Source organism: Buteo buteo, chromosome 3 (genome assembly GCF_964188355.1).
Source record: "Buteo buteo chromosome 3, bButBut1.hap1.1, whole genome shotgun sequence".
Taxonomy (NCBI): domain Eukaryota; kingdom Metazoa; phylum Chordata; class Aves; order Accipitriformes; family Accipitridae; genus Buteo; species Buteo buteo.
The window spans coordinates 40,428,130-40,442,914 of record NC_134173.1 but is presented as its reverse complement, the minus strand read 5'-3'; the positions used below and the strand labels follow the sequence as shown (position 1 = coordinate 40,442,914).

Sequence of the window (14,785 nt, the reverse complement as noted above, 5' to 3'; positions counted from 1 at the left end):
TCTGTCCTCTGGGGGCTGTGGGGAGACCATGGTGTTCCTGGGCCGCCCAGGGGAGGACGACGCACAAGGCTGCAACAAGAGCAGCGTGGGCAGTTTAACAGGGGACCTTATTTTCTCCCTCTGCCCTTGACAGACGTCAAATGTCACCTTGAAGTAACGCGTCCAGTTTTGAGCTCCGCCGTAGAGGAAAGGCATCAGTGAAATGGAGCACCGTCGGCGCAGGGCCACCAACAGGCTGAGGGAACGGAGGGGTGTCTCTTTGAGGATGAGCTGAGGGCAGCGGGCACGTTCAGCTGGGAGAAAGGGAAGATCGGAGGGCTCGCGCATGGCCTCCCAGCTCGCGGGAGTAGGCTGTTGAGTAGGGGAAAGGCTGCCCATTTGTCTGGTGCTGGACGAGAGGGCGACGGTCAGCAGAGCGCAACTGAGTCGCGGGAAGTAGCAGCAGGGCATGGGTAAGCTGTTCTTGGCCGTGAGGAGAGTGCAGCTGTCGAAGATGACGTCCAAGGAGCCTGTGGAGGTCTTCTTCCGCTTGTGGGTTTGCATGATCTGAGGGGCTGAAGGGTTGAGCAAGGTGGTGTGGTGCTGGAGGTGAGTCTGTCTGAAGCGGGGCGTTGCGATAGAGGCAGCGTGCTGCGCTGTGGATGGGGAAGTGTTGGATGAGTGTGTGACGGGCGAGGTACCGGGCAGGGCCCCATGATTCCTTCGATAGCTCAGCTGGTAGAGCGGAGGACTGTAGGCTCCCTTGCACGGCCATCCTTAGGTCGCTGGTTCAACTCCGGCTCGAAGGAGCGTCCTTTTGGCTCTGGCCCAGACTCCGCGGCTCCTCTGCCTTTTGGTGCTGCCCGGGTGGCTCCCCTTCGCGGTCTGGCCAGCCTTGAGCTCTGGCCTGGCGTGGAGAAGACGACCAGCCAAGGCTGCCTGGGGTGAACCCTGGTGAGGGGATGGTGGTACCCGAGCAGTCACCTCCAGCAGGAACGCGAATGGGTGGGTTGGCGGTGGTGTGAGAGGGAGGCCGATGGGAGGCCCAGGCTTTGGGTGCGGGGCAGCCTGGGTCCGGGGTGGGTGCCTGGGAGGGGAGAGGACCTCAGGCAGAGGCTGTGGGCTGGGGAATTAGCTCAAGTGGTAGAGCGCTCGCTTAGCATGTGAGAGGCAGCGGGATCGATGCCCGCATTCTCCAACGCTTTTCATTCCCCTCGCCTGGACACAGGGCCCTTTGCCAGGGGCCCTCTGTCCTCTGGGGGCTGTGGGGAGACCATGGTGTTCCTGGGCCGCCCAGGGGAGGACGACGCACAAGGCTGCAACAAGAGCAGCGTGGGCAGTTTAACAGGGGACCTTATTTTCTCCCTCTGCCCTTGACAGACGTCAAATGTCACCTTGAAGTAACGCGTCCAGTTTTGAGCTCCGCCGTAGAGGAAAGGCATCAGTGAAATGGAGCACCGTCGGCGCAGGGCCACCAACAGGCTGAGGGAACGGAGGGGTGTCTCTTTGAGGATGAGCTGAGGGCAGCGGGCACGTTCAGCTGGGAGAAAGGGAAGATCGGAGGGCTCGCGCATGGCCTCCCAGCTCGCGGGAGTAGGCTATTGAGTAGGGGAAAGGCTGCCCATTTGTCTGGTGCTGGACGAGAGGGCGACGGTCAGCAGAGCGCAACTGAATCGCGGGAAGTAGCAGCAGGGCATGGGTAAGCTGTTCTTGGCCGTGAGGAGAGTGCAGCTGTCGAAGATGACGTCCAAGGAGCCTGTGGAGGTCTTCTTCCGCTTGTGGGTTTGCATGATCTGAGGGGCTGAAGGGTTGAGCAAGGTGGTGTGGTGCTGGAGGTGAGTCTGTCTGAAGCGGGGCGTTGCGATAGAGGCAGCGTGCTGCGCTGTGGATGGGGAAGTGTTGGATGAGTGTGTGACGGGCGAGGTACCGGGCAGGGCCCCATGATTCCTTCGATAGCTCAGCTGGTAGAGCGGAGGACTGTAGGCTCCCTTGCACGGCCATCCTTAGGTCGCTGGTTCAACTCCGGCTCGAAGGAGCGTCCTTTTGGCTCTGGCCCAGACTCCGCGGCTCCTCTGCCTTTTGGTGCTGCCCGGGTGGCTCCCCTTCGCGGTCTGGCCAGCCTTGAGCTCTGGCCTGGCGTGGAGAAGACGACCAGCCAAGGCTGCCTGGGGTGAACCCTGGTGAGGGGATGGTGGTACCCGAGCAGTCACCTCCAGCAGGAACGCGAATGGGTGGGTTGGCGGTGGTGTGAGAGGGAGGCCGATGGGAGGCCCAGGCTTTGGGTGCGGGGCAGCCTGGGTCCGGGGTGGGTGCCTGGGAGGGGAGAGGACCTCAGGCAGAGGCTGTGGGCTGGGGAATTAGCTCAAGTGGTAGAGCGCTCGCTTAGCATGTGAGAGGCAGCGGGATCGATGCCCGCATTCTCCAACGCTTTTCATTCCCCTCGCCTGGACACAGGGCCCTTTGCCAGGGGCCCTCTGTCCTCTGGGGGTTGTGGCTGCCTGTCATGTTCCCTGACATTGACAGCAACAAGGTGTGTATCAGGAGTAGCACTTTGGCATATGTAAGCGAACAACCCTCTTTGTTTTAGTTTCATTAAATTGCTTTCAGAGTACCGTACACATTTCCTAATAAAATCCTAAATCACCACTTAGCAATCTGTCACAGAGGCATCAATGTACCTTTTTTTTATTTGTAAATAGTCTATCAACGTGCTGCTTTTCAAACTTCTGAAGAAAACATAAGAAATACTGTATCTCTCTGCCTATTATGCCACTGTCAGACTTGAAAGCAGAAGTGCAATTTAAGTTTTTATGACAAAAAAAGTTTTTAAAGATTATATTCCTATGTTTTGAAGATAAACGGATCTCCTTTGAAATTCTGTTGATTAGAAGCCTGTTAGCTTTAGTCCTTGATAAATCAGATTGTGCCAAAGTCCAAATGAAAGCATAGAGATGTACCTCTGTCATGTTTATTAAAAAGTAAATTTTGCCCTGGGCTGTGGTAGTATGATTAATACTGACTTAATTAATAATGGCAGGAAACTCAGGATCAGGTATTGCTGGTTTTTTACCTTGTACTAAAGAATACCAGTTTAGCAGCAGATTTTTGGATTAGCATAAATTAAAAGATAATTAAAGCAAATCTATGAGACTGACTCATCATTTTATCTTGCAAATATTTACAGCTACTCCATTAAAAGTGAATCCCTTTGACATTTCCACTTTAGTTAGAAGCAGCCTTTTTTTTGCTATAATTACTAATAAAGATGGATAAAGCAGCACTGTCAGTTTTACCATAGATCACTGTGTAAATCATCCGTATTCGTGTTCAGCATTAAATAAAATTAATTCCATTCTACATTCTTCCATGACAACTCTCTCCTTTGGGGCTTAATGAAGGCCTTCTTTCCAGAAAATTAAATGTAAAAGCAACAGGAAAACATGAGGTTTGATACAGAAGATGGTTTCTGCAGCCAGGCTATACTACAGGGACTTAGAAGGTGCAAGTCATGAGTGAATTTGATACTCTAGTAAGTTTATCCCCCAGTGGTATAGTTATGCAAGACAACAGAACCGTGAGATGTCACTAGTATTCCTTCCAGTGTGTGAAGAATTTGGACATTCACTACTTCTCCCGCCTCCATTGAATATATGCCTTTAGAAACAGATATCGGGAAAGATGCAATTTGTTCAAAAATATGGAGGACAGAGTCCCCGCAAAATTCAAGCTAAACAATGATGCAAGTAGATCTATTTCGTAAGCCCTTTTTCAGTTCAAATGTATTCTTACATTTGATTGGAAAAACAAGCTGTGTTAAAATTTGACTGGTAATACAGTGCAACAAACAACACCCAGAATGGTGCTGCAATAAAATTTTTATTATATTTATTAAACCTGCAAGTACATGTCTGGCACATTTTGATGTCAAGAACATCTATTTCACTAATGACATTTAAAGTTCTTTCCCTTTCAATAGCAGCAGAACAGATTTAAGAGCAAAATGACCTATAAAATCTTCTAGTATTACTTCTTGGTCTTGTTAACATTTCAACAATAAAATACTTTTCATCATTTTGATAACTTGTGTTTGAGTAAAACTTATCTTAAAGTCGTCTCTTCTTTTTCAATAGAGAACCTACCATTTCCTGTGCCAGTATGTTCCAGTGCTTGGTTACACTCACTGTTAAAACCATCTACCTCTTTTTCAGCTCAAATTGCTTTTAGATTCCAAGCACTGGTTTTGGTTATGCCTGCCTTCATGAAGTAAAGAACTCTCTCATACCTAGCATTTTTCGCCTTCAAAGATACTACACAGTATAATCAAATAATCTATCGGTCTTCTTTATGACAAGAGAAACTGATCGAACTCCTTATGTCTCTTACTCTAGTTCTTGTATTGTTATTATAGCACTTTTCTGCATTGGCTTTACTTTTTAGCATACTTCAGGAAAAGTTGTTAACACAAGAACTGGGTGCAGTATTCAAAGACTGCACTTCACAAGTATAGTCTGTGTTATTTTATCCTAACAGTCTGAACTCTCATTCAGCTAGACTAAAACATTTTAGATGAAGCACACAGATTGCTTGTGGGATGAAATCAATAGATTCACATTGCATCATCTCTGATTCTTTTCAGGCTCACAGTGCAAAAAAAAAAAAAAAATTGTAACAATGAATGTCTACAGTGTAGGTATCTCAAAAGGTTTTACCATCATAATCATGCAGACACAGAAGCATTTTTAGACATTTTGCAAAGCACATTTTACATACCTGTAGGACTTCTTAATCTCATCATGTGTTGCTCCCTTCTCTAGGGCCAGGATTTCATATAATGCTTCCCCTGATGTTGACAAAGCACGTTGCCTTTGTTCAGCCATGTTAGCAGTGCATTACCAAAGCTGCTAATGTAGAACAGAATTTAAAATAGCGGGGACTGCAAGTATATATGGATAGTATTTCTTATTGTTCATTTTAATAGACTGTAACCAGGTAGTAAAATGTTAAAAATACATGAAAGTGAAACTAGAATAAAATCTCCTCTAAATTATCCTCTGTCTTTTAAGATATTTTACAATTATTTGAGAAAATGGAAAAGCAAACCCCAAAGAACAGAAGCTCTTGTGTTAGGTATCACTGTTCATATTAAAGGCTTGATGTTGCTCTCACTGAAATTGTCTAAGTTTCCTACAGCATTAATACCTGCACATAGTGTTTCCACCTAGTTTTATTTGTGTTTGTTTAGATCTACCTCCTCTAAGTCTTAGAAGAATAATTCTACTATTTGTTAAGGCTATTGGCTTCTTGCAGTGGGTTAAGAGCTTTGTACCTCTGAGTATAACGTAATGCAACACTGTGGTGAATTTTTGCTTTCTCAATACAAGGATTCAGATTCAGCCTAACCAATTTTAGGTGCCTAAGTTGAGTGATTAAGTTTGAAGCTTAGTCAAACTAGACTCCTTATATTGTCAACAGGCAGAGACACATACTCAGAGGACGACTGACCAAGCACTTTCTCCCTATTACCTCTACAGCATGTTCAGGATGACTGCATTCCCAACTCGTGTGCCTGAGGACAGGTGGCATGAATCTGGACCTAGGCAATGACACTAGATACCAAGAATTGACATCAGTATTATAAAAGTAACCATTTATTGCAAACTTCTGAATGGGAAATACTGACATCAATCAGGGTCCTGTCTTATTCAAGATACAAGACTTTGGGCTGAACTCATGAGCTTGTGCTAAAATTAACAAGGTGCCCTTACAGTATAGTGCAAATAAAGGCTAAGCACAGTCCAATTCAGATCTGTCGTTCATTCCTTCTTTCATCACAGAAGCAAAGCAGACAAACAACTGATTCTTCACTGAGTGGCTCTAATACCACTTACAGTTCATAGTTCATCCTTCTGGATTTGAAGAACCAAACATTTTTAAACCAGACCTGGGTAATGCTAGGCAACAACATGAAGAAGCTCATAGAAACCATAATTTAAAACACCAGATATAGATACCTATAATTCATAAGAGAAAGCTGCAGCTCTTTGACAGCATACTTGCCACAACAGAACTCTCACCACAACCTCTTTATTTCTTTGTATGTTTCTCCAAATGTTGAGAAGTGATCACAGAAAAAGCCTAAAAGTGAGCTGTAACCCCAGCCATAAGAAAAATTTCTGAGAACCGGTTTTGTTAGATAAGACTACCCACTCTGCTATTTCACCCTTCTCATTGCTGAGCTGGAAACACTATCTTGCCATTATTCATATATTATTTACTTGGCCACTTTTTGGTTCAGAACGAGCCATGTAACACTTTTAAGACCTTCAGCTTTGTTCAATACCAAAAAGAAAATCAAATACCATGTAAGTACAAACAGAAATGCAATCCACTGAGTAATTCTGGCACATAGTATCTGATTTACTAAAAGACCTAAATTTATTCATATTTACTTTGATGTTTTCTTTTTCTAATAAGCTAACACACAATTTAGGATCTTGTGATCTGCTGAAAAAAAATCCTTTCTACTTTTAAGTGTTGTACACAAACCATCAACTAAATGGGTTGAACTTTTGTTTTTAAATTAACAATTAAGAATGAAATTATATATGAGCATCTAGATATTACTTTACCACCTGCAGTAGTTAAAATGGTACTTGTTAATAATGGTATATCCAGAGTGTATTTAATATAATCCTCGGATCTATACTGGTCACACTGGAATCATGCAAGGCACATCAAGCCTGTTAATGCACAAGATAATGGTGGGCAACCATGTGAAGTCACAGATATACAGCATTATTTAAAAATTCTGTTACATAATGCTGATTAGCTACATGGCAACCCTGAAGCATAAAACAAAATTAAAGTTATGATGGATTTTATTCTGAAGAACTAAAAAGTCGTGTAATTTGTACTTTCTCATAAAATAATTTTAATAACCTAGTCAGCTATGGAAATTTAAACTCACTAGCCTATTTAGTCTTCTAGTGATTAATCACCTTGAAGGTCTAGCTACTCAAAATTATTTCTTACTTATTTAAAGCAGTCCTATAAAATACTAAAAGTACAATGAGATGACACTTTCCTAGAAAAAGTTATGCTCTCTTTATTAAGGAAGATATAACAGTTACAATTTTAGTATTAGATACATTCCTGATGGGTGAAATTACATTAGAATCCTATTTTCAAGCTATGTATTTTTGTTCCAGCAGAACAGAGCCAAGAAAATACTGTTTCCTTCCTTGAATGACAATAAAATATATTAAAACACAATCCAAATTCTGATAACAATTCCACATCTCCTAAGAGCATAGGACCCCAGTTAACTTCAGCTGTTTTTGCACAAATGTTGTACTATCCAGGATTAACTGTCTTCTACAGAGGTTATAATAATATGCCTTTTTTCTACAATACTCATAATTCATTTGGATTTGTGCTGAAAAATAAGGCAAGGTGATTCAAATAACATACCTGCTTCAAAAAGTGATGGAACAGTCTGGCATGTATAAACTCACAACATTATCAGTTCAATATCTTGGTGTCTTTATGCCAATACAGTCCAAAAGGAAAGAAGTAAGTGCCACCAGAAGCCCTGTTCCACAGAAAGCAGCTGCTGCTTTTCATCCTTCACAATCAAGGTTAAACAGGTCAGTGGAGTCTGATTACTCCTTTTGTTTGTTTGTCCAGTATCCAATTGGTTATCTCTCAGGAAGATCTATGAAAGAACAAATAAAACATTCATGGGCCTAAAGGCTGGTATATCTGAGAGTTAATGACACCAAAAAATGTGGGACCACTGTGTATTTAGTTAGTTTTTCTTCCGTGCTTTACTCTTGATGGGGTCTTGAGTTTTTCTTTTTTCCCATGCAAATGTATTAAAATTGTTTAAAGGTACAACAGTCTTGCTCTATAAGTTCACTTCTTTGAGACCAGCCATGGCTTAGGTTTACTGTATAGTCTCTTCCAGAACAGGATTAACTGAAGTCCCTTTAGGACTCCTCCTGAGTTCTTCTAAATTTTTATATCAAGCCAGAAGATGCAGGGTGTCTTCTCATCTTCTGATGGAGTTTCTCCTCTAACTTATACCATGAAAAAGTCTGGATGACCATTCCTTTCTATTTGGAATAGAGGAGACTGTAAATGCCAGACTTAAAAACCCAATTGCTCTTGGTATGTCATCCTTGGAACCGAATAGTTCATCTGTTGAACTCAAAAAGTTCATTTCCCAGATCACCCAATTCCAAATTGTATGTTTTTGTAGTGGGTTGGCCTTGGCTGGCTGCCAGACCCCTACCCAGCTGCTCTCTCACTCCCTCTGCTCAACAGAACAGGAGTAGAAAATAAGATGAAAAACTCATAGATCAAGATAAAGTTAGGGAGATCACTTACCAGTTACTGTCACGGGCAAAACAGACTCAGCTTGGGGAAAATTAAATTAATGTATTGCCAATTAAAATAGATTTGGATGGTGAGAAACACAGACAAAAATTAAAACAACACCTTCCCCTCACCACCCTGTTTCCAGGCTCAAATTCACTCCTTCATTCCCAACTCGTCTGCCCCCCACCCCTGAGCGGCACGGGGTCGATGGGGAATGGAGGGTTGTGGTGAGTTTATAACAGCTCCTCTCTGCTGCTCCTTCCTCCTCACACTTTTCTCCTGCTCCAGCGTGGGTCCTTCCCACAGGCTGCAGTCCTTCACAAACTGCTCCAGAGGGAGTCCTCCACAGGCCACGTTTCCTGTCAGGAGAACCTGTTCCTGTATGGGCTCCTCTCCATGGAACACAGTTCCTTCAGGAAATATCCGCCTTCTCTGGCATGGGGTGGATGGCCCGCAGCAAAGTGCCTGCTCCACCACAGCCCTCTCCACAGGTTGAATGGAAATACCTGCTCCACCATGGTCCTCTCCACAGGCCGCAGGGGAATCTCTGCTCTGGCGCCTGGAGCACCTCCTCCTCCTCCTCCTCCTCCTCCTCCTTCTTCTTCCCTGACCTTGGTGTTCGCAGGGCTGTTTCCTCACACTTTTCCCTCACTCCCCACTGCCATGCAGTGTTTTGCTCTTTCTTAAATGTTTTCCCAGAGGTGCCACCAGCTTGGCTGATGGGCTTATCTGCGTCCTGCGGTGGGTCTGTTGTGGAGCTGGCTGTATCCAGTCCCTGACCTCCTTCCACAGGGGACTCCCTACAGTGCCCCGCTAGCTAAATCTTTTCATGGACACGCCGTGCAGTTTTACGTAGACTAAATTCCTGCAAATGGATTCGTGGGACCCCATAACCCAGTAAAGTCTGCTTTAGCAAGAGTCAGTGAGTTTGTGCTTGGATTCTACTGCAAGGCCAGAACTATAAATCAACATTTTTTTAAAAAACCCAAGTGCAATTAATTACATTCACATAAAAATGCTGTTTATGAAAAAGGAAGCAACAGTGTGACAGCTGATAAAAAAAACTTGTTAAATGGATGCTTTTTAATGTGAAGCATGTGATTTTAACATTTCTCTTCTTCTTAGGTATATTCTTTAATTTAAAACATGCCCTCAAATTTCAGCTTTGGATGTGGACAAGGCAAGGCACATTTCAAATGAAAATGTGTTTTTTACAGTTATGAGAAGTCAAAATAGCATAGCCAAAATATCTCTTCCAAGACATTAACAACAGAGTAGGTACAGCTAATTCTGTTATGCTGTATGAACACAATAAACCAGATTATTCAGTCAGCTTGCTTGATCTCAATCTTTGAAATGACGTTATCATTTTTGCAAAACAAAAGTACACTTTTTAATGGTAAGAAGAAATTAAGAGGAAAAAACATAAAAGGAAGAAAATAAAATCACTTTCAGGTTGCCCTAATCCTTTGTACTTATATACGTGCTAGTATCACGAAAAACATCACGGTTCTGCGATCTGTCACATGCCTGGACCTACGGTTCTGTGTAAGCACAGCTCCCTCTGGTGTGTTGAGCTAGCACTGCTCTGTAACCTGTCTTGCTTTTCTTACAAGCACTCTTGTTTTGTTTTGAGGAAACGAACACAATCTCTGCAAATCTAAGATTTTCGTTTGGGGATTCTATATCCCAAGCGCATTCTAATGAATCTTTAAAAGACTCAAACTTTAATGAATTGTCTTAACTCTTTCATCAGATCAGCTATATAATTTAGAAGAATAAAACATATAATTTATTAACTGTTCACTCTTCTCATTATTTTTTTTTTTTTATCGTAACACCTAATAGTGCACCACAACCCCACTGTGGCAGGCAATGCAAAACCAAAAGACAGTCCTAGTCCCAAAGGACCTTATATTTAAAAAGTCTTACTTACACTTTACACTTCATTTATATGTTGCAAGCATTTCAAAACAGACAAATCGGAACATGTCTGGAAATGCAAAGTTGCATATCAGCCTATAAAAAATTTGAAACATGGCCCAGACAGAGCAGGAGGTACAGGGTTGCTTCAGAAGCCTCCAGTTACACACAACCAGAGTTAAGGGTTGAAGAACTCTGAGTCACTCTGGTCCTTCCTCCTACCGCTCCCTCCTTCTCCTGGCTCATAACAAGTTCAGGAACTAAGAGCCTGGAGCTGAAAGACATACATGCATGAAGGGACTGGCATCATTGCTCAACAGTGGTGTGAATTTTTAGCTTCCAAGGCAAGGAAAGACAATTTTTAAAAGTTGAATTGTTTTCTTAGTTTGTTGAAACTGGCAGTGTTAATATTGACATCATCAAAGCATGTAGGAGATACAAGTGGTCAGATAGAGCACTCCTGACCTTCATGGAGAACCTACAGCTTCTGACTCTTTCTTCCAATAGTGATGGAAAGAAAATTTCTGATTTTACTCAGAGGAATTTGGGGACTGCAAAGACGACAGAGCTTGCGGCCCTTTGCACGTGCTTTAGTAAAGCCAGCAGGTCAAGGGAGGTGATCCTACCCCTCTACTCAGCACTGGTGAGGCCACACCTGGAGTGCTGGGGCCAGATCAGGGCCCCCCAGTACAAGAGGGACATGGACATACTGGAGAGAGTCTAGCAAAGGGCCGCAAGGATGATGAAGGGACTGGTGCATCTCTCCTATGAGGAAAGGCTGAGAGAGCTGGACTGTTCAGCCTGCAGAAGAGAAGGCTCAGGAGGATCTCATTAATATATATAAATACCTGAAGGGAGGGTGCAAAGACGACAGAGCCAGGCTCTTTTCAGTGGTGCCCAGTGACAGGACCAGAGGCAATGGGCTCAAACTGAAACATGGGATGTTCCCTCTGAATATCAGCAAACACTTTTTCACTGTGAGGGTGACCAAGTGCTGGCACAAGTTGCCCAGAGAGGTTGTATGTAAAGTCTCCATCCTTGGAGATCTTCAGAAGCCACCTGGACATGGTCCTGGGCAACTGGCTTTAGGTGGCCCTGCTTCCTTACCCCAAAACTTCCCTAGTGTGATTACTATTATCACTAATTTCTGTGCCTTGTTCTGCCAAAAAGGTGGTAAGAACATTAGCAAGGATGTGGGAATTTATATTGGTGACTGAGCAGAAGTGACAACAGAAAGAAGGCAGGTGAAAAGAGTGAAACAAGAGCTCCTGCAGGTTGATGACTTTTCACAGATGAATGAATGACAGTCTGAAAAAGAAGACCCAACACAAGTGAAGCATGAGGATATGAGTAAAGTATGGTAGGCTGATGAGATGAGAGAATATGTACACTGAGAAACTCTGTATACAGGGGTAGTGTGTACTGTTTTTTCACTCTTTGGGAAGGATCTATCTTTTGTTTCATTTTTTAATATTGTGCTATGGTGATGTCAACATTAGTAACACCCAGCTGAGCAAGCTAATCAAAGGGCAAAAGACTGAGCAAGTGGAAAAGGATGCTTCTGCCAAGATGTGCTGGGCCTCTAGCTCAGGCACAGGGACTGATTTTTGTTGAGACGGGAAGAGTACTTCCGAGGCAGCTATGACCCAATATGTTCTTATAGTAATTTCTTTTTGGCCAGCTATGCTTCACATGCTCCTGGACATCTAGTGCCCTGTTTGAACTGTATTGCATGCTCCCTGTTAGATATTCAATCAATCTCCTAAGGAAGAGAGAATTGGTTTAAGATCCTTTCTTCAAAGCGAGCCTTTTCAGTTCTCAGACAAGCCCAACAATTCTACAGCAAGAAATTACATTCCTCTTGCCACATTTCTCTGTTATAGAATAGTTACTGTCATTATGGCTTCAAAAGTAATAACAGAATTCATTTAAATAGTATGGTTTCATTGCATCCGTTTTTAAATACATATAACTATATTGGAAGGAAGGTATTCCATCTGGTAACCCATCTGCAACTCCATCTATACAAGAAGTAAGTATTCATAAGAGAACATTCATATATTTGAATTCTCTGAACATATTGTGACCTTCTGTTACTATTCACATAGAATATCTCAATTTAAATATGTTGGGTTTTTAATATCTTTCAACAACTGTAGTATTGGAAAAAAAGTAGCAAACTCAAGAAGTATGAACCTTAAATGAACAGTCAGTTGCATATTCAAATTGCTCATGCCTTTAAGTGGTCAGTTTGACACAGAGAAGCAATCCAGAACTGTAACTTCTTAGCTTATTCCAGTAAATCCAGTTCAAATGTTGGTGGGCTACCTAAGTGACATGATATAAACATTTTTTCCCTAGAAATTAAATTAGAGGCTTAAAAATGATGTTTTAAGTAATAGTAATATACTTAACTTTGCCAACAAGATACTCAGTGGAACACTGGGAATTTTATTTTCAGTTGTGGTTTACAAGAGAGTTCTATCTATCCTCCCTAATTTAAAATAGGTCATGGAGGTAGCCATAACTAAGATGTAAATCATAATAATCTCTCTGTCTTTAATTTAAATTTCTTTCTGAAAAGCAAAGGATAGGAAGTCCCTAGTTTATATAGCTTTGACAACTCAGAGGTGAGTTATCTAGGGCTTCAAGTAACAGTGAAGAGAGACCCCTAATTCCTTATTTAGGCAGTGCCTTGGTAATTAATTTTGCAAACAGCTGTAACACTTGAAGGCAGTATTCTACCACTTCTTACCGTAAGTTAACAAACTCACAGTTCTGGTAGCAGGGTTATTCATTTTAGCACAGTCTAATCAGCTACAGCTAAGAATCAGGAAGATTATCTTGAACAGAATAAATAATTGCTTTGACCTATTGCTCAGGTTATTTTACCCAAAACAGATTAGAAAACAGCAGTACCACATCTTCTTGGTACCTGCTCCTTGGGAATCAACAACTGCTTTCAGTCCTCCCCACCAGGTACAACCTTTCTCCAGCACCTAACAGTTCTCTCCACCTGTTCCTCCTTCACACAGTTTTCATAAACAACCACCCTTTGACATCTCCTGCAGTCTTTGCCTAAGCAAGCTCTTTCCTGAAATCCCCAACATAGTCCTCAGTTCCATCCTGCACTTATCACCCAACTATTCTCTCCCAAATTCCTACAAGCTGGCTCCTTACCTACATAGTTCCCAGGAGGGAAGGGATGCAGCAGGGGAGTAGCCATTTCTTTTTAAAGCGTCATTAATCCTTACAAAGGATTTATTATCCTGTCTTATAAATGCTGACTTAATTGATGGCTGAGAAATGTAAAGTCTTTGTAAAGTGCTGATGAGTAACTATCTTATCTACATCCAGAAAGGAATGTCTGTTCAAATGGTTGAGTTAAAAATCAAAGAATTAAAGCAATATGCAATCCCAGGAGTAGAAGAATTGCAGATTAATGGGTGGGAAGACAGAAGTCTCAGATATATTTCTTTTCTGAATATCACTTACTGGGAGAAAGTAAAAATTCCTAAAAATGTATTTAATCAGCATAAATATTTCACCAATAAAGAAGCAAAAACATCAACATGAATGCTGTTCTCCACATACTAGCTGTAGAAAAAGCCACTGGAAATATTTCCCAACGATTCAGCAGACTAACATTTCAGTGAATTAGTAGCTTCGTTGTTAACCATTTATCACAACTGTTCTTAGCGTTTTTTCTCCCCCTTATTATGACAAGACCTTTCAGCTGGAAAATACTCAGAGCTGAAATTTAAAGTCTGAACCTGTGGGCTTACAGTTGGCTCAAGTCAATCTGAGGGCTGCCAGCAAAGGAGCAGTCCAAACTTTCACTGATTTTTATTCTTTTTTTTTTTTCTTAGTTTTCAGTTAAATCAACTTGCTAGTCTGACTCACTCCGTGACTGGCATCATTACCTGAGCTGATGCAATGGAAGTGGTGACATCACACCTTTTCAGCAGCAGTAAAGTCTTACATTGTCTTCAGCACACCACAAAACCGCACCTTAAAAAGTATGTAGGGGCCAGAATACCATACAAGTGCAAAGCACAAGTAAATTCTGTGGAAAATAGCACAAATTAGAATTAAGGCTCCTCTGGACTTGTCTGTGGCTGTAGGGTAGGCCAATGTTTCACAGCGTATTAAATACTTTGGAGGCTTCTGCTGCCAGCTTTACAGTGCCATGGGTGCGTGACACAATGCGCTGCTCCTGTTGAGACGCTCTCTGCCAATTCAATTTGTTCAAACAAAACTTTGACAGGTTAGCTTTGCCGCGGCGGGATGACTGCTACGGCAGGCATCGGTTGCCCACACCGCCCTAACCCTCTGTGGTTCCGGCACCGCGTGTTCCTCTGCAACCAGGATAAAAGCAGACAGGCGGCATAAAATCCTCACGAAGCGCTCTGCTAATTTGACAAAAATGTAATCATGTGCCCACACCTGATCCAGATCAAATTTGTACTGCTGGGTGATGTGGCATGGCCCAGAGCCAGCGGTA

General features: G+C 42.7%; 1 protein-coding gene and 4 non-coding genes across 5 annotated transcripts in view; 4 read left to right on the top strand and 1 right to left on the bottom strand.

The window, feature by feature from the left end:
- DNAJC5B (DnaJ heat shock protein family (Hsp40) member C5 beta) overlaps nucleotides 1-7,593 on the bottom strand; it is a 31,108-nt gene extending 23,515 nt beyond the window's left edge. The window contains exons 1-2 of the mRNA XM_075024337.1: nucleotides 7,450-7,593; nucleotides 4,750-4,877 (exon numbers count right to left, since the gene is read on the bottom strand). Of these exons, the coding sequence (XP_074880438.1) occupies nucleotides 4,750-4,856 (107 nt within the window). The 5' untranslated portion in view covers nucleotides 4,857-4,877; nucleotides 7,450-7,593. The remainder of the gene's footprint in view (nucleotides 1-4,749; nucleotides 4,878-7,449) is intronic.
- On the top strand, nucleotides 700-788 carry TRNAY-GUA (transfer RNA tyrosine (anticodon GUA)). The gene is given in 2 exon segments: nucleotides 700-736; nucleotides 753-788. It is a non-coding gene; the product is annotated as a tRNA-Tyr (tRNA).
- On the top strand, nucleotides 1,105-1,177 carry TRNAA-AGC (transfer RNA alanine (anticodon AGC)). The gene has a single exon. It is a non-coding gene; the product is annotated as a tRNA-Ala (tRNA).
- Nucleotides 1,926-2,014, top strand: TRNAY-GUA (transfer RNA tyrosine (anticodon GUA)). Its single transcript is given in 2 exon segments — nucleotides 1,926-1,962; nucleotides 1,979-2,014. It is a non-coding gene; the product is annotated as a tRNA-Tyr (tRNA).
- TRNAA-AGC (transfer RNA alanine (anticodon AGC)) lies at nucleotides 2,331-2,403 on the top strand. The gene has a single exon. It is a non-coding gene; the product is annotated as a tRNA-Ala (tRNA).
- Nucleotides 7,594-14,785: the final 7,192 nt, after the last annotated feature.